The 18,290-nt window shown below is 40.2% G+C and overlaps 2 protein-coding genes across 6 annotated transcripts in view; both read right to left on the bottom strand.

Moving 5' to 3' along the window:
• Positions 1-16,636, bottom strand: part of RALGPS1 (Ral GEF with PH domain and SH3 binding motif 1) — a 150,964-nt gene extending 134,328 nt beyond the window's left edge. The window contains exon 1 of the mRNA XM_075111966.1: positions 16,563-16,636. The gene's annotated coding sequence lies outside the window, so the exon portion shown is untranslated. The remainder of the gene's footprint in view (positions 1-16,562) is intronic.
• Positions 39-18,279, bottom strand: ZBTB34 (zinc finger and BTB domain containing 34). Of its 5 annotated transcripts, none has more exons than XM_075111970.1 (3): positions 18,070-18,279; positions 7,621-7,743; positions 39-6,325 (listed from the first exon to the last, which is right to left on the bottom strand). In XM_075111970.1, the coding sequence occupies exons 2-3, from the start codon at positions 7,659-7,661 to the stop codon at positions 4,804-4,806; spliced, it is 1,563 nt and encodes a 520-aa protein (XP_074968071.1). In that variant the 5' UTR covers positions 7,662-7,743; positions 18,070-18,279; the 3' UTR covers positions 39-4,803. The 5 variants fall into 5 exon arrangements, with proteins under 5 accessions (XP_074968071.1, XP_074968069.1, XP_074968070.1 ...); XM_075111968.1 differs by lacking the exon at positions 18,070-18,279 and adding an exon at positions 16,563-16,643; XM_075111969.1 differs by lacking the exon at positions 18,070-18,279 and adding an exon at positions 14,305-16,382 and having other exon boundaries at positions 7,621-11,207.
• Positions 18,280-18,290: the final 11 nt, after the last annotated feature.

Raw genomic sequence — 18,290 nt, 5'->3', positions numbered from 1 at the left:
GTAATTGAATATCTAAATGTAGACACCGACACCACAGATTTGCTCTAGAAGCATTTTAATTTACAAACAGCAATTCCCATTGACTTTATACCATAAAAAAGGCAATTTACAAGCAAGAAACAAATTCATCAGAACAAAATAAAGCAGCACTGAAATATTCATGTCACAAATCTAAAAACAAAGTGAATACAAGAGTAAAATATCATTTGAATAAATATTTTAAAATTCATGCTATAAAATAGCTTAATGGCAAGTTATTAATTGTTACAGCATCAGCTTAGCTAGCTTCATTTACTTCATATGGTGATGAAGTGTGGAGTTGTGAGGTTACTGGTTTATATTGCAAGATAATGACACAAGTCAAGTCATTCAAACTGTTCAATTATTTACCATTAAAAACAACCATACAAATAAAAGTTATTTAAAAATACAATTTTCAGTCAAACAACTGACTGTTGTTAACAGTCAGTTAAACACTGTTAAAGTCGTGCAAGAGCTCTACCTCTAACCAGACCGACCACCGGGGGCTTGCAACGCAAGTCCCGCAGCTGAATTCAGAGCACGGGTGGAGGGGAGACAGCAGTCGCTTGCATCTGCCATAGCGGGCGGGAGTTACTTAAACTAGACGAAACCTGCTCGGTTACCGACACTTGGCTTCACGTCCCCTGAAGAAACACAGGAACGCGCCTCCCAGGATTATTTGCTTGTTTAGCTTTTTTTTTTTTAAAGTGTAAACTTGCGTAACTTAGTTAATGCTGTCACAGGGGTGTGCAAGTAGTATTAAATCTACAATATTAAACACAACTATTCTGGCACTTGTTAAAATATATGTAAAATGCACACAGATCATAAACTTTGAACATTTTGAATGACTTTACTAAACTTCCAATTCAATCACTGAGTATTATGAAATTTACAATTCATGAAATAAACAGATTCATATAAAGAATTTACATAATTCCCCAAATACTTTCAAATATAAAATTTAATAAATAACCCTGACCAGTCAAAAAGCACCATTCAAGGGTAAAACTCCCTTGGAAAATAGATTAGGTGTTGCATATTTGAGTCCCTTTCAATGGTTTCATGTGAAACCTGTTTAGAAAAATGACGATAAAAGAATCACAGTAAACTAATACAAAAATTCAAATAAGATATATATATATTTAAAGGTAAAGCTCATTCAATCTTTTCCCAGCCCTTGATTTTATTCCTGCTGTTCTTCCCATTATTCAGCCTAAACATATTAAGAGGCCTCATTGTTTTGTCTAAAAGTAAACCAAAGGCTGCAGCATAAAACATGAATTTACGCTTGGGAAGACTGCATTAAGAACTATCAGTTTAGGCCTACAGTATATTCTGCTGAACAGTGAATTGACAGTATCCTTTATGCCATTGAAAGGTTTCACACTAAAAAAAGTAGAGCCAATCTTGAGGCCTTATCGACCAACTGGAACTTCAAATATACTGTAAGTATTTACAAAGCTGTTTTCTAAACGTATTTACAAGTTTAAAAGAAATAATACGGAAGATAACTGATCAAGAAAAACTAAAATAACTGTTTAAAACCACAAACATTAGCAAAGGTATAAAATCCTTTATTTTCACAGTTTGTCATAATACGTTAAACATCTAGAGGAAAGGACACTGTCACGGTTTTCACATTTGTCTATAATTAAAAAGGTAGATTAAGAAGAGACTCAATTATGAACCAGCCTATATAATTTCATGATTTATTTTGCTGTCAAATATTTCTTCACATATTTTATTGACTTCTGCATTTATTGTAAATGAAATGTGTAACAGCTCTGTGCTAACTTAAAACTGTACAGGCACAAGACCCTGCACAGTACTTCCATCATTTACTTAAAATAACACAGCATACTCTGTTCTGGTGGACTTGTGAAATGAACTTCAGTCAGATAATGCTTCATGTTCCATGACAATGTTAGCCCTGGCATACCGTTATGTGACAAGGCACAATTTAATTGCTGTTGCCAGGTTTGAAGTTCGTTTTCTACCAGAGTCACACACTTTGTAAGTGTACGTGTAATGCTCGATGATGTTTATGCTCCCCTACGTATGCATCCTTTGAAGCACTGCTGAACTTTACAGTACTGTGTTATGGCTTGATAATTATTAACACTGCTAGCAGTGGAAAGGGTAAATGGCGTATCAACACGAATAGGAGCAAGCAGAACTTGCAAACTGCTGAATCTTGATGTTGTAGAAAAAGTGATCATTTCCTGCCCCTTAACAGTCCCGTCACAATGTTTTGAACCTGAACCTGTACAATCAAAGTGATGGTTTTTTGTTTATTTTTGTCAGAGACAATTTTGGATAAGTCACTCTTTGGTAAACTCAAACCATTTTAACACATTTACAAATACAAAGAACTAGATTTAAATAATGTTAAGATTGTGACACAAGGAAATTCAAGAAATATAAAATTAGTACCCATATCCTGCTATCCTCAACTCAAACTTCCATGGAAAAAGTCACACCAAAGGCACCACAGCACAGGTCCAAGATAAAGGGTTAAAAATAACTGTACATTTCTTGGGTTTTGCATGTCTCAAACTTAATTTATCAAAACACATTTTTTTTTTCATTTAATTACTTAAAACAAACATTTAGAAAAAAAACAGTATCAGAAACACCAACATGTTTTTAAGTGGGTAAACATATAGACTACCTTCCCTAGACACAGACATATACTTTCCCTTACTGGAAACAAAAGTTCTATTGTTGCTTCAAGGAGAGAAACATCTCCCCACCGTCCGCCTCTTTAGTTAGGCAATTTTAGGACAAAGAGGCAAATCATGTACTCAATTTAACTGAAACTGCTCCAATGGAGCAGGTGGGGTTTATACTGTAAATCTGTATTTAGTGAAATTAATTCTTATTGCAGACTGTCACAATATTAAGAACTAGTGTATTTAATAAAGCTACTGCACAAATATGCCCCAACTTCACAGGAGCCAAAAAGGCTTTACAAGATAGCAAACCTACCTTTTTGCGCTCTCGTCATTTACTTTCTAAATTTCAGGAGTTAAACAGCACGTTCACAGATGTATTTTCAATATTTGCTAAACAAACATAAGGCCCAATTATATAAAACCTGTATTTTAAAGAAGGAAGTGATTAATTTAAATCTGTTCATCAGGTTAATTTTACACAGTAGCGTTTGCCAGTTCATGCTTTTGTGGTCTCTCAAGCTACTGTGTTTTTTTGTTGCGGTTTGTTTGGGGTGGGTTTTTGTCTGTTTGTTGTTGGTTTTGGGGTTGCGTTTTTTTGTGTGTGTGTTGGTTTTATCTTTTTTTCTTTTGCTTAACTGTTACCATTAGATTTCACATTTTATAGATTATAGTGACGTAAATAACGAAGTTAGCACCATATTAAAAAAAAATTGGTGAAACAAAAAGATTTAGAGTATTTTTAAAGTTGTTGGTAGTTCCTTTATGCAGAAAACAACCACTGAAAATAGCAGGGAAGCCATAGCAACTCTGTAATACTCACACATGAAATAACAGACATATTGCTCGAAATTCCCATAGAGTATTTGTTTTTTTTATACAAAAAAAAGTACAAATTCCAAGTGCTGACATATCACTTGGAGGTTTAAGTAGGAAGTCAATGTGCACCTGAAAACGGCTCTCTCTGAAGAGCCCTATTAAAACACTGCTTGGAAATACTGTAGTTTAAACTGCAACATCTCTCTCAGGTTTTAACCAACCATGAAGAGTGATGAAGTTAAATTTAATTACCTGGTATGGTTCTACAGTACGAAATGAAGGTAGATTCTGAGGCCAGTAAAAACACATTTAAAACCACAATGCTACTTTTAGGTTTGCTTTTTTATATATATATATGTGTATATATATATAGATATATCTATCTCTATATATATAAAAAGGTCAGCACCACAGGTTGTCCAGCTTGCATTCTAGACAACTAACAAAACCCCTCAACAATTTAACCATAATTTAATAGATTTATGGCATTTGGTTTACATATGTTATAAAGCAAAGCTATTAAAACAAGGTAATTCACTTTGCTCACTTTTGCACACAAATTAATAGTTTAATAAAATGAAAACCAAACAACATTCTTTTAAAACCAAAACCATCCTCCCAAAGTCTGAAGTCCTAAATCCTAAGCAGAGAGGAGACCTAGCAGTTGAAAGCGGTACATGGTATAAACCTTGACATATTTTTACATTCACCTCAACCAGAATAGGAAAAGTGAAAGCAAATTTATATATATAAAGCAAATTTATATATATAAACAGACTAACTACCAAAAACAGTTAGTAAAAGCAAACAGATTTCATCATGACACACGGAAGGAATCACAGCTATAATATTCTCTCTCCCCACTGCTGTGTAACTCATTACCAGCAACAGGATTTAGGAAATAAAATAAGGGAGATTACAGCTTCTTGGTGTATCCAGCAGAGCTGCCCATCTTACTCTAATATCTTTCTCCACTGGAATTTGTGTCTTGCCAAGATCAACCAGTAGGGAGACTTTAGCAGACTCTTCCTGTCCTTTCCCCAGCACACTGTCTTTTATATTTTGAGCATCTTCAAAAGTAAAAAAAAACAAATGCGAACAACCCAGCCTCCTTCAAAAACAAAGAATATTTACGTAGTCTTCTCCAGAAACCATTTCAAACTGATTTCCAGAAGGTCAGGAAAATTAAAAGGCTGTTATACTTGTACTGAGGATTACTAAAAGAATAAGAGATTTAAAAAATACATTAGTAATGTGCTTGTTTGTGTTGCACTTAGAATGTAATATTTTAATCAGATGTGTTAGACATTGCATGAATTTCCATACTAGAATCCATAGCTTCAGAAGCTGAAGCATCATTATCTACTTTTTGTTCCATAAATGCTTCTGTTCTGTCTGGAGACTCCACCCTGTTTCTTACCTCTGTTACCCCAGGGTGATTTTTTCGCAAGTGCTGGTTTAGCGTACCCTGGAAAGGAAAACATTTTCCACAGATCTCACAGCGAAAGGGCTTGTCATCTGTGTGACCACGAATATGATACTCAAGTTGGTCCTTGCGGGTGTATTTCTTCCCACAAAACTTGCACACAAAAGGAGTTATTCCCATGTGCAGTCGCATGTGTCGATCAAGGCTCCCTTTCTGGTTGAAAGACTTTCCGCAGTAAATACAAATTAGCCTCTCACTGTACGGATACCAATGACCTCTTGCATTTCTTTCCCGAGGACTATTTTCATATCCTGGGTTACTCACAACGGATTCACCATCAGCCCCTTGCACTAAGCCCTGAACATCACTATGCAAGTGACCAGAGGATACCCGTTTTTGGCGTGCGCGACCCCCTCTGAAACAGCCCAGCATTGACCTTGAAGGACTCGTATTGCTCAGGCTTCCAAAGGTTTCGGAAACACCTGTAGCCTGTGACGAGGCATGGGTAAACGAATAAACATGTTGTAAGACAGACCCATATGAACCAACATTTACTGCCACCACTTGCTCTCCATCCACCATTTCAGTATGATAGCCGTCATCACCAAGGGAAGAGCTATCAGAGCAGCTTGGCCTGTCAGACTTTTCCATTTTAACTTTCACCTCTGCAATCTGACTTTCTCTTACTATCAGGTCTCCTTGCTCATGATCACCTTCAATCTGAATCTCATATTCAGAGATACTCCCACTGCTTCCTCTATCTGAATGCCCTTCTTCTTGCAGACGACTACGTAGAGTTTTGCCTGGAGTAGTTTCCATCCTAAGATCGCTGCCTGCTGTTGACTGTCGCACCTGAGAGCAATACGGAGGAGATATCTCAATAGGATTGGCAAAGTAGCTGCTGTCTTTAACTCCATTGCGGTTTTCTGAGTTTTCTTCAGCACCAACAGTGACAGAGTCAACGTCACCAACACTGATCTTTGAATGAATACTCTCCAGTATCTGTGTGCACTTATCAATGACGCACTGCATCTGTAGAAAGCTAGCTGCAGTTAGAAAACTAACAACATCCTTCAGCTGTAAGGACATCCTTCCAGTGTAACAAAAAGAAAGCAACTGTTCAAAAACATTGGGATTTTTAATAACTGATATTGATAAGCCACTCATGGTGCTTAGTGCTGAATGGTCACGGAAATACGGAGAACTGGCAGCTAAGACAGCTTTATGGGCTCGAAATGGCTGACCCTGGATATGCACAATTATGTCACATAGCTTTCCTTGCAAGCGGAGTTCGTTTAACTGGCTCAGAACAGTGTTGCTGTACTCGGGCACATCAAACTGAATGAAACTGCTGCTGTCCATTTCTACTGATGTAAAGAGTAATCTGAAAGAAAAATGAGAAGATTTACAACTGAGAATACAGAGTTTTCCATTTCAAAAATAAATGTTTGCACTTTTTAAAGTTAAATCACCACTTTGATCTGTTTAAGGTGTGTTACAACAAACAGTTGGTATAAATACTTGATATAATACAAAAAGTAGAGTCTTAATCTACCCGTTTCTTGCATTTCTATAATTTGATTTATCCCACTGCATCATTCACAGTTCAGTTGCTCACAACACATCACAGGCTCCATGGGACAGTCTATGTCCTAAAAGGAACTTCGCAATTTCACTCCTTGGTAAGAACTGCAGTACAATACCCCCACCCTCTCAAAAGAATATTAATTTCATAGTCACTAGGTAAGTTAAAGACTTCAGAACCTTTGTAGGTCTTCAAGCCAGACACTAAAAATGATTGCACGGAACTGCACTGTTAAATTGCCCAGGAATGATTTTTGGAAGGTACTTCATGAGGTTTGAAAAACCTGCTAAAGAAAAGCCACAGACGCATACGTGCGTGTGTGCATATACACACAATAAAATATTTTAAAAACCCCATTCCTTAGGTCTAGATAGGTCCAATTTATTTCAGAGGAGACGAATATACTACACCAGTGGCATTTCTATTTAAACATTTACCTTCTTAAAAAATAATCTCAATGATGATTTCAGAAAAGTAAAAATCAATCTTTCAATATTCACATCACAAAACAAGGAAATCCTAGTGAAAGGAAACATTTCAGTGTGGACTCAATTCCAAACTGTTTACCGAGTATGCCAGAGGTTCCCAGACAATGATGAATTTGTGCCAATATGCGAGGCAGCATTTGAAGGAAAAGTGTTTGAGCCACCCATGAACTTTCCCTTTTTTTTTAAATGTCCTTTTGTGATTTAAATTTTTTTTCATAAACCATGATGTGAACTTTGAAGCTCATCTGACACAGCAGTGATTTCCTAGCTAGAATGATCTGACATTTAAATTCTAACCTAACTCAAAAGACATGAGTACTCAAACTTGCCTGTTACACTGGGAAAGGATGTTCCAAGAAGCTTTAGAGAAATGTATACATTTCAAAACATGATCTAAAGAAAAGCACTGAACCAATTTTTCATAGACTATTTTAATAAAAAGCACAGACACACACTTGTCCCCTGGTGAGTGTCTATCTGCAGCAGACATCACCTTACATTTCCAAGACTGGGCCCCTAATCAAGTACCCAAGAATCTTCAGACTTTTATTGCTATTTTTGTTCTTATTAATGCAGAAGTCTAAAGATATAATATTGCCACCATACCTGCTTTTCCAATTGAACAAACAGATCTGAACATCATCCATTGACTTCTGATGCAGGAATCATGTCCAATGTATCACAACATACTAGTGGATTTTTTTTTCTATTTATGTCTTATGTTACATGCTGTAATGGGACATACGAACAATTTGAATCAAATTATGAAAATTCAGACACTCTAAAAACAAAAGCAACAGGTAGGAATACAGTAAAAAGCCTACAAGGAAGAACTGGAGCTATATCAGCTGTCACATAAAACTAATAATCTTCACAAATGGAACTTCTTTTCAGCAGAGAAACAAGACAGCCAGCTTCCTGACTCGACTAACATTACGTCTGAGTTAGAAAACTGTCAAAAACTCTCACAGTTTATCAGGTTATCAGAGTTGCTAAAGATGTTCTGTAAGATACCAATGTGTCATAGATTAAAATGGGTAAACTCGACTTCATCATAATTTTTACAGTTGTAATGTAAAAGCGGGGGAGAAGATGTTTTATATGCTCTTATATCTGATGAGAGAAATAAGGACTAAAAGATGGTTGACTGAAGAGATATGCTCGCAGCCATCTATACAAAGATAGCTTTGGCAGGACAGTTCTTTTATTCAGTGAACAACGCTACGAAATGATTCAGAGCTTGTGAGCTGATTCAAGTCACACATAGGTCAGAAATCAAACATAACAACAAACAAACAAAGCCTAGTCTAACAGTGGAGTACTTAAACAGGCAGAATAACCTTGCTATTCTGAGCATCCCAGCAGGTTGTGCAGAGAACCACCGTTCAAGTCCCTGGCAGATGCACTGACTCCATGGGAGAGACAGAAGTCTCAGCAGTTGGGATACATGTTTGTCACCTTCCCTCTCACTTAACAGGGCAGCAGGCTTCCCTACAAACCCAACACAGGTCACTGCCTTTAATCTGTGGGGCTTATGAGCCATGCACAGATGCAATATCAGGGCATTCCTGATGAAGCTTCTCTCTGCGAAGTGGAGGAAGACCTTTTGTTGCCCTGAAATGTCATGACTTGACAAGTTACCTAGGTTGAGGATTGTGTACAAACTACAACACCAGTCCCCAGCAGTGATAATTTGTCATTCCTGCATCATTTCGGATCCTTAAACTAGGGAACCAGACCTTGGTCAAGCCTCCCTCAAATCCCATCAGAAATTACTAATTTTTTTTTGCATCTAGAATGTAAAGGAAGTTTGCCATACATAGAAAGTGGCCCTCCTCCTTGCCCTAAGGGCTTGTACTCAGCAAAACGGAGAACTTAGTCCTAGACAAAATATTAAAATACAAACTGTTACCACCAGCATTAGCCCAGACAGAAGGAATGAATTAAGGATAGGCACCTGAGCAGAAAGAAGGTAGACATTTTATGCTTTGCCACAGAGAAAAAAAAAAAAGTTCTTTTGATCACGGCACCTTAGCATCTCTAGATTAATTAACATGCCCTAGGACATGGCCACACATTGAAAATGGACTGTGAACACACACCAGAGAAATCATGAGAACCAGGAAGAGAGGGACACCAAGAGGAAGGGGATCCTCAGCGATCCTTCCACATCACAACTCTGTTAGAACATCTAATTTTCTCCAAAGGCATATATACCTACAAGCAATTCTACATCCTTGTTCTCAGAGTTGTTTCATCTTTCTTTTGGGAAACAAAGCAGCTTATTTTCCTTAAAACGTTAGGAGTAAACAGCACGAACCCTGGCAGTGAGGGGAGAGGATGATGGAGTTAAAGGTCTGTAAGTGTGGCTGTCAGTGCAGCAGATGAGCAGTAAAAAACAGAAATAGGGACCAAGGGAACATACAGTATTGCTTTGAAAGCAAACACACAGATCAAGTACACAAAACACAGCCCAAAGCAGTGGACAACAAGTTCGTATACCCCTCTGCTTTTTAAAAAGAAAGCGAACAAGCTACAGCAGGCACTTGTGACTACTTTTCCACCTCAATTTCTTCCTTTGAAGACACACGCTTCCTGTGATCTTGAAAACATCTGTAGAAAGCTGGGGTTAAATAACAAGAATTTTGAACAACAGCAGCACTTGACAGAAGGGAACCCTTCTTTCGCTTTCAGCCAAACTCTGAGATCTCTAGTTGAAGAGGTCCTGGAAGTGACGAGGTTGCCAACGAACACCGTGTTCAGGAGCAGGCAGGACTGTAGCAGGAACAGCACTGAGAGTGCAGTAATTTTGCTGGGGTCAGCACCAGGACACCCAACCTTCCTGCATCGATTTGGGAAGGCAAGACCCGGGGAAAAATCTGGGCATTACAAAAGTCAGAGAAGCAGGCACCACTAGCAATGTTTTACTGATGAATAATGGTTAGAAGAACAATCTTATTTATTCACATAAATCCCCGATGTCACTATCTAGAAAATAAAAGAAATCTTCAGATTATATTCCCATATACAAGAAGGTTTTATGTTATTTGTATGCAGAATGAAGTTAGCAGTTCCATAATCAAATTCCAGTCAGATTAACCAAAACATTGTTCAGCAGGGTACTGTACCATAATACTACTCAATTATTCATCAAGGTGAGCAGGCCAGTAGCTCTTTCAAGACAATATGATTTATGGCTGAAGTATTTCTGAAACAGTCCTGGAAGATCACTACAGTTTGAAAAGCCTAATAAGAAACACCCAGTTTTTTAACAGCTTCCTCCAAGCTAAAATGTCTCCCTAACCCCTTCTCTTTTGGGGTGGCAAGTAGCATTAAACTGAAGCAAAAAGATACTCTAGGAGACAGATTACCTTTGGACACATCCACTCTATGCTCTGAAGAAAAAAAATTATCACTATAGTTAACCAGACAGTAAAAAGGAAGCTTTGCTCCCCAAAGCAATGACAACATAACAACTCCAATTCATATAACAAGTCTTTACAGAATTAGCAGAAGCAAATAAAAAAAAATTAATGTGTAGTCAGAAGTCATACCCAGTGCCTTCCCCGATATTTCAGCACATATGGGGGTAACCTGTGTTCTTTAGGTCCAAGACCACAGTAGAGTATTTCAGAATGAAGACAATTTTATTTGTGTTATGCATTTGTGGGGGTAGTAAGAGCTACGACAATTCACGGCAATGTTAGGTACTCTCATTGTTAAAACATAATTAATTTTGTCTTCCTTTAGCTTCCAGCCCTGACTGTGGGATAGCGTAATGTTAGGTTAAAAGTCCCTGTAAAATTTATGTCCACCTCTGGGCACCTGTCTATCAACAGGTCCTCTCCTAACCTTCCTGCATAAGTAGATCAAAGTGTTTAAGGTTTTCATAGGTGTTATATCTCCAAGAAATTGGCTGAAGGATTTCTCGTTGTAAAGCACAGGCCAGAGCTGGCCACTAAGTTCATTACATCTTAGGAGCGCTCTGTCTTAAGCCTCCTGTCTACTTCTGCGTGTGAGTGGATCATCTCCTGCAAAAGAATCATACCAATTCTCTTTGCGTCTGCATTACATTTATTCATGTAATAATATTCATGTAAGGGTCTTATATACCCGACACAGACCACAGTATGAATTCACTAGTAGTGGATCGCTACCCTGTGTCTTCAAACAAAAGTGTTCATTGAAGTAACCTGTGAACATGAGAGTGATATGCATTTAACATTTCTCATTAGATTTCAAAAGAAACTTATTTACAAATTATGTTCTACGAAAGCTCTTATTTAATTTGAAAAAAACAAGAATAGACGGTGACAAAACACATTCGGTATTTAATTTTACTGACATCATACAGTAGCAGCAGGGAAGCATCATATAACTACAACACGAAGCTGTGTGTCTGCCAGCATCGTATTAGTTTCTGCTTTTAAGTCTGCACCTGTTTAATTTCATTCACTCACTGAGGTATGATTTGCATTCTCATAGACACATGAATGATACTAATTATGCTCATTTTAACTCACACAAAGGTGTGAGAAAAGATCCCTTGCATTTTTGTTAGTTGGCTGAGCAACATGGGGTCCTTGGGGAAAAAATAGACGTTACAAATCATTACTGTTGTAGCATGTGTCTGAGAACAGAAATACATAGAAAAGTTGGGAGGATCATAATTGAAATCAAGACTAAACCAAAAAAGTGCTCCAGACACAGAGAACGGATGCTCTGTACATTACTGCTCAGAATAAAGAGAAAAAGCAGGAGAAGAAACAGGTATTTGTATAAATCAGTGCACTCCTCCCTTGCATTTTGTAGGATTCGGTATTTACTACACATGTTGTGAGAACTTAAGACACCATTGCAAAAATGTGTCATAATCCAAGAGAATTTTAACCTAGGAATGTAATCCTATCAGCTGTGATCATGGAAGTTTTAGGGCCAAAATCCTTATTGCTCTCGCTCCTTTCAGTTTGCATTTGCCTTAGTCTTCAGATTACAGCAGCCACAATAATTAACGCTGGCTATACCAAAGGAAAACTGCAATCAGGTGCGTCAGTCTAGGGGCAATTCTAAGACAGTCCTCTTTACATAATGTTTGAAAGCAGGGAAGAAACTGATCCTATAATCTTTTACCAGTTTATACCTCTCATAAGTCAATGTATAGCGCCCTTGGATGGCCTTATGTAGCATGACACACAGCACTGCTGCTTCCCTGCAAATCAGGGCCTGACGTACGGTAAGCTTCCCTACAGCTAGAAAACAGATTTTAATATCACAGTAATTAAAAAAAAAAAAGCTACTCTCCCAACAGCTGAAATAATTTTGTGCAGAATTACAACATGCTTATAATAATATAAGCCATACTATGTAAATACGTAGCATTGTTTTATGCATCAATTCTTCCTAAATTCAAGCAGCCATTTTCTTAAGAACTCTTCAGCCTTTAAAGATCATGAAGGAGACTAAATTATTTTATATTTATCTCAAGTGAGATAATCAGATACTACTGTTTGTTATAGATTTAAAAATCAATGGCACTAAAGGTTTTTCCAAAAACACACAGAGTAAATAATAAAAATAGAGCCTTCTGTACTTTCAGCTCATCCATGCGGTCTATTTGTGTTCTATACAACACACTGCCAGAGGCATCCTCCTGGTGACAGAAAACATACCTAATGACACACTTCTCCATGTAATTTATGCACTAAAATCATATACATATATTTATACATTTAAAACAACTCCTTTAAACCACAGAAAGGATGCCTGGGGGAATGTTTCCACTTGATACTTAAGGGAAGACTTGGAGCTTAATGGAAGGCATATATAAAATAAGTCTTCATGTACTAACTAGATTTTTCTAAACTTTGACTGCACTACATAGAACTAACATCTAAAAGCTGTTTAACATAACATTTATCACAAGCATCATAGCAGCTGAAAACTTTACTCTTTCTGAATTTGGTGGCCTAGATGTTATCTCGTAGCAGTAATTCACAAGCACGTGACTGTTAACGGAAACCAAAGAAATTAATGATACAAAGCAATAGGCTTTAAGGTTGCTGGTAAAATTGCCGGTATCTGCTTGACAACATAAAGTGATAGTTTCATCCATTTCCTTTCAAAGCATCCCTTGAATGGAACATTAAACAAGCACGGACCTACCGCTCAAGTATTTGTCATGTCAAACAAGATCATTTCCTAAATCGCTCTTATTTGTAGTCCTCTTTTGTGAACTCTTGGTTTCCAGTGAATTACAAAGCTGAATTCTAGAAGCATTATTATCCATAGAAGAATAAATTGAACAACAACCTTTGCTTATGCTGATTTGTATTCTTTGTTTTTAAACTCAGTGACATATATTTAAGCTTAGACACACTGCAGAGTACAGCTAGAGAGATTGCTGCATATAAACATGAAATGTTGATATCTCAGAATAAATAAATGACTGTCATGGACACAGATGTTAGTTTAACAAAGAGTTGACACGCAGATCCTAAGAGATGCTGCAGCACAACAGAAAATTCTGTTGATATTTCTGTTGCAGCAAGAAGCTTCATTTTGTTTGCAGCTTCTCCAATAGAATAAAATGCACTTAATTTACGGCATCTTTTACACCTACAGTGATCTCCTTTCCAGCTCAGTTCAACACATCATTCTGTTAGACCTGCCTCTCACAGGTAAATAAAACTACCAGTATGATAAAAAACAGCTAGCATGAGCCTATGCTTACATATAAACTCCCTGCCCATACTTTTGTTAAGCTCAGTACTGTTTTGAACAGTCTACAGTATAGTTGATTCCTGATTCAAAAGCCATCTAAAAAAAAAAAAAACCCAACAAACCAACCCTAAGTAAGAACTAAGCTACCTTTCTAGTAGTCTAATAACACAGTAATGCAAAAGTTATAGAAATGACCATGCTCCTCAAAAATAAATGCCTATGGAAGCAATTAGTTCCTTTCTTAACAGGATTTCAAATCCTCATTCCTCCAAATGTTAACCATTCACAGACCACTCTATAGATTTAATTCACAAAGTATGTTACATTCTGGGAAAGTCTGAACTAAGCTTAAAAAAAGTGCCTGTTAGAATCAACAGAACAAACTCGATTGGCCAAAACTTGAAATAGTGTTTACCTGTAGTAAAGCATACAATAAAAGGTGCATGTGTCTTATTATTCATTGGAAAACAGCTTCGAAAAAAAGTCTGCTTCACTTCTATCGTAGACTAAAATGCAGAATCTCTTACAGTAGTGAAGACTACACATCAATTTAAAACTTCATTGTATTACCTGGTAAAAATGCAGAAAAGCCCCAGTTTCCTCAGAAGCTGAAGCCAGTTAGTACACGCTGTAATGCAGTTATTAAAAAACTTAGTTCTTGCACACTTCCATCAGTAGATAGTGGAACACTGTGGGGGAAGTCAATGCCGTTATTCCCTCTCTGCAGACAGAGAGGCAACAGTTTACTCAAAGTACTAAACAGCCACAGTGAAATCAAGAGTGTAACTCATGTCTGTCAGGCAAGCACTCCTCAAGCATCACAGAACACAATCCCACCGTTTGCATGGGCGAGCAATACATTAAACCCCTGCGCTTTTTGCAGAAAATTTTTTACTAATTCAGACTTTTGCGTAACAAAAATGGAAAAGGATTTATTTTTACTTCACCAACATTCACAACATGATGAATACAAAACCACTTGAAGGAGTGGATGATATCAACATCAAAATTAAAACCAGTTCATTTATATGTATGTATATATATACACACACGGCGCGTGCGCTAATACCAATAACGCTACCAGCCTATTCTCAATGCTTAGTATGGTGCAGCAGGGAAACTACTGGAACTGCATATTTAGCATTTCATAGAAAAAAAACCAGGAGCCTCTTATTTGAGCAAATACCCAAAGAAAGCAGTTGTGAAACTGAAGTCCAAGGGCCACCTTGGTCCCTTATTCTCAGACTGTCTTCCCCACAATTGCTTGCCTGTACTATAAGTAAAAATAAAACAACTATTGATGCATAAACAAGGTTTCACGCAACAATTAGAAACCTCAATATAAATAACCTCTAGATTTTGGCTCTAGAAGTCAAGTTACTACAGAAGAAGTTATAGGTACGTATCTATTACTGAACTCAGAAGAAAAAAAAAAAACTACTCAAAGGCAAACTGGAGATAGCCAAGATCAGCAAAAGCATCGTGACAGATAAAACAAAGGGGCATATTTATGATACATACTTTAAATCAGCAAGACCTTACAAGCAATGATCACAAACTGTTATTTTGCTCACTAATTTCATAATATGCCCATTATGTAATCCTAAATAGTTATTTTCCATATTTTCTGAGTATCTGACAACTTTGAGATGTATGCTTTGAGAAGCCACTATCAGTATAAAAATCCCCACCTGACAGCATGAGGCCAGCACTGTGTATATACTCCCAGAACTTTAACAAATGGAGAGGGAGGGCTTTTGTACCTTCTGCTATTACAACAACAAATTATTTGCTACCATGGTAATACTGGGTTTGTATTATGCATTTTAATCCATCTACCTCTTTTTTTTAAACCTTAGTCACTTTTCGTCAAATTACAGCTTTTTTGGCTGCAATGTTTCTTTTAAGCAATGAAGTGCCTATATTCTCTAGATATCAGCAACATTTTTTGTGGTAGATTTAAAGCAGCTCTGCAGAACCCATTTTCATAGTATCTTCCCAGTCCGCTACTTCTGATAGACGGAACGCTCTGTAGCTCTCATGGAGCGGGCGATGAAGCACAGGCACATCCTGACTGCACATGTTCAGAACTCTGTAACATGTCACAACTGTAGCACAGCTAATCCGATGCCACCTTTCTTTTCCCCTAGCAACCAGGCTCTCCCTTATCGGCGTTTCTGAGGCTGTTCAGGCTCGTTGCAAATTCACTCTCAACTTCGGCTTATTCTAAAACAAACCCCATCCGTATATTATGCGCACCTGCGGGGATTCTGAAAGGCCTCTGCAATTACGGAGAGCGGGGCTCCGCTGCAACTTCCAACTCCTCTAACGGAGCAGCAGCAGCTGAAGGCTTCGCCAACTTCTGGCAGCGACACTACGAACGGCGCCGGTCCCAAGCCCTTTCAGCCAGCCCAGCCCGCTGTGCCAGCTATTTCACGCCCTGCTGGGGCTGAGAGCGGACCGGGACACGGCGCGCCCGCCCCCCCGCCAGCGAGCCAAAACCGCACCAGGGACGCGGACTCAGGTTACGCGACGGCAGTTTCTGCGAGACGGCGCTGGGAGCGGAGCGGCCCCGGCGGGCGGGGGGCGGCCGCGGCAGCAGAGCCGCAGCCGCAGGGCCGCCGCCCCCGCCCCCCGGGCCCACGCCACCCCCGTCGCGGCGCGCCCCGCGGCAGACAGGCGGCCGCCGCTGCGAGCCCGAGCCCGCTGGCACGGGAGCGCGGCCGAGCCCTGCGCGGCGCCCGCGCCGCCGCCCCTGCGGGGCCTGCCGGGGCGCCAGCCCCCCTTCCCCGGAGCGGGAGCGCCGCGCCGGCCCGCCCGCCGCTCACCTGGAGCCGCCGCTGTCTCTCACATGGCGCGTCCCCGGCCCGGCCCGCCGCCTGCCCGCTCCCACCGCCGCTTCCCGCCCGCTCCCGCAGCTGCGCGCACCCGGAACTGATTGCCCTGGCAGAGCTTCCGCTTCCTGGTGACGTGCCCGGCGGCGGGCGGAGCCGCCGCCCCGCCCCGCCCCAGGGGCGGGGGCAGAGGCTCCGCGCGCAGCGGGAGCGGCGGCGGCAGAGCCGGGCCCCTCCCCCGCCGCCGCCGCCGCCCGGCTGCGCTGTGGCCGAGCTGCGCGGTGCGGAGCCCGCCGGGCCGGGGGCGCCCCGCGGCCGCATCCTCCGCGCCGCTGGGCCGGGGTCCCGGGCCCGCCTCGCCGGGCGGCACGGCTCCCCGCCCGGCGGGGCTTTAGCTGAAGCGGGTGCGCGCAGAGGCCAACGCGCTCCTAGCATCAGGATGCCCGGTGTTTACCTTCGTGACATCACCTGCATTCAGAAACGCGCCCGCGGGGGGAACCTGGGGAAACGAAAGCAAAAGCGCCGGAGGGCGCTGGGAACAGCCCCGCGCTTCTGGGAGGGCACGAGCGATCCCCGCGTCCGGCCGCAGCAGAGGCTGGCAGCAGGGGAGCCCCCGGCTGCGCGGCACCACCTCTACTGAGCAGCGTAAGCGAGGACATGAAGAGTTCACCTGTGCTATGCTGCCCTTAACTTCGAGAAACTACTTCAGCAAGCGTGCACGTATTTTTTGAGCTTATCCTACATATGCTTGTAATTCACATAGGGCACCAGATCTCTGTTTTACCAGACAGTTCATGGACTGCTGGACAAAGAGTCAGGGCAACTAGTGCCAGCAGGTACCGCTGGGACATCCACATGGCCTAACTTTGGGCATCTTATTTTGTCTTCTGGAGGTATGTCTTTCTATAAAAGATGTGGAAGACTGTCTTCAGAAATTAGGCATTGGATGGCAATCAGATAAAGTAGCAACCTGCAGGAGCATCCTGGCCAGGGCACAGATAACAGAGTGAAGTAACAGACAAACAAATGGTATTTGTTTACTCTTGGAAAAGAAAATAAAATTATTAGTTCTGAACACAAAGAATGCTTTGATCTTGTTCTTACGTGCATTCAGTAAGCATAACCAACAGCAACAGGAAAGGAATTTGCTTGTACCATATTCCATCTAAAGTTGCTGAAGACCGAGGAGTGCAGTACACAAATATTGATTTCTCCAGGAATTAGTTGAACATGCTTTAAATGAAAGCGAGCTCATTTTTTGTTTAGATAGCAAGCACAAAGCTGCTGAGTCAGAAGCATCAGCTGTGACGGTTCCATGAGGACTAAATAGATGCATGCTGGACAAAATGAATTATTCAGTAAAAGTACGTAAATCTAGTCAGGGAGCTGAGGAATCCTCACAGGCAGATAATGGAAACGAATTATTTTTCACAGTATGAAATTTCTTTCATATATAGACAAGAAAAATTCTACATGCTATGTGTATCTACTGCAAATTTACCTGTAGGCTTTCTGGACATGCAGTGGCTGCTACCATCAAGTGAGTGTTCTGGAATTTTCCTATCAGCCTGTACATTCTGTATTGTAACTTCTGGAGATCACCATTCTGCAAAAAGCAGTTAAAATAAAACCCGTTTGACAATCTGGACTAACACAGGAACTAGTTACCTAAGCACCAAAGAAATGGGCCCAACTGCACAAATTCATCAACTTACTGTATTA

Source organism: Phalacrocorax aristotelis, chromosome 17 (genome assembly GCF_949628215.1).
Source record: "Phalacrocorax aristotelis chromosome 17, bGulAri2.1, whole genome shotgun sequence".
NCBI classification, from domain to species: domain Eukaryota; kingdom Metazoa; phylum Chordata; class Aves; order Suliformes; family Phalacrocoracidae; genus Phalacrocorax; species Phalacrocorax aristotelis.
This window is presented reverse-complemented; position numbering and strand designations above follow the sequence as displayed.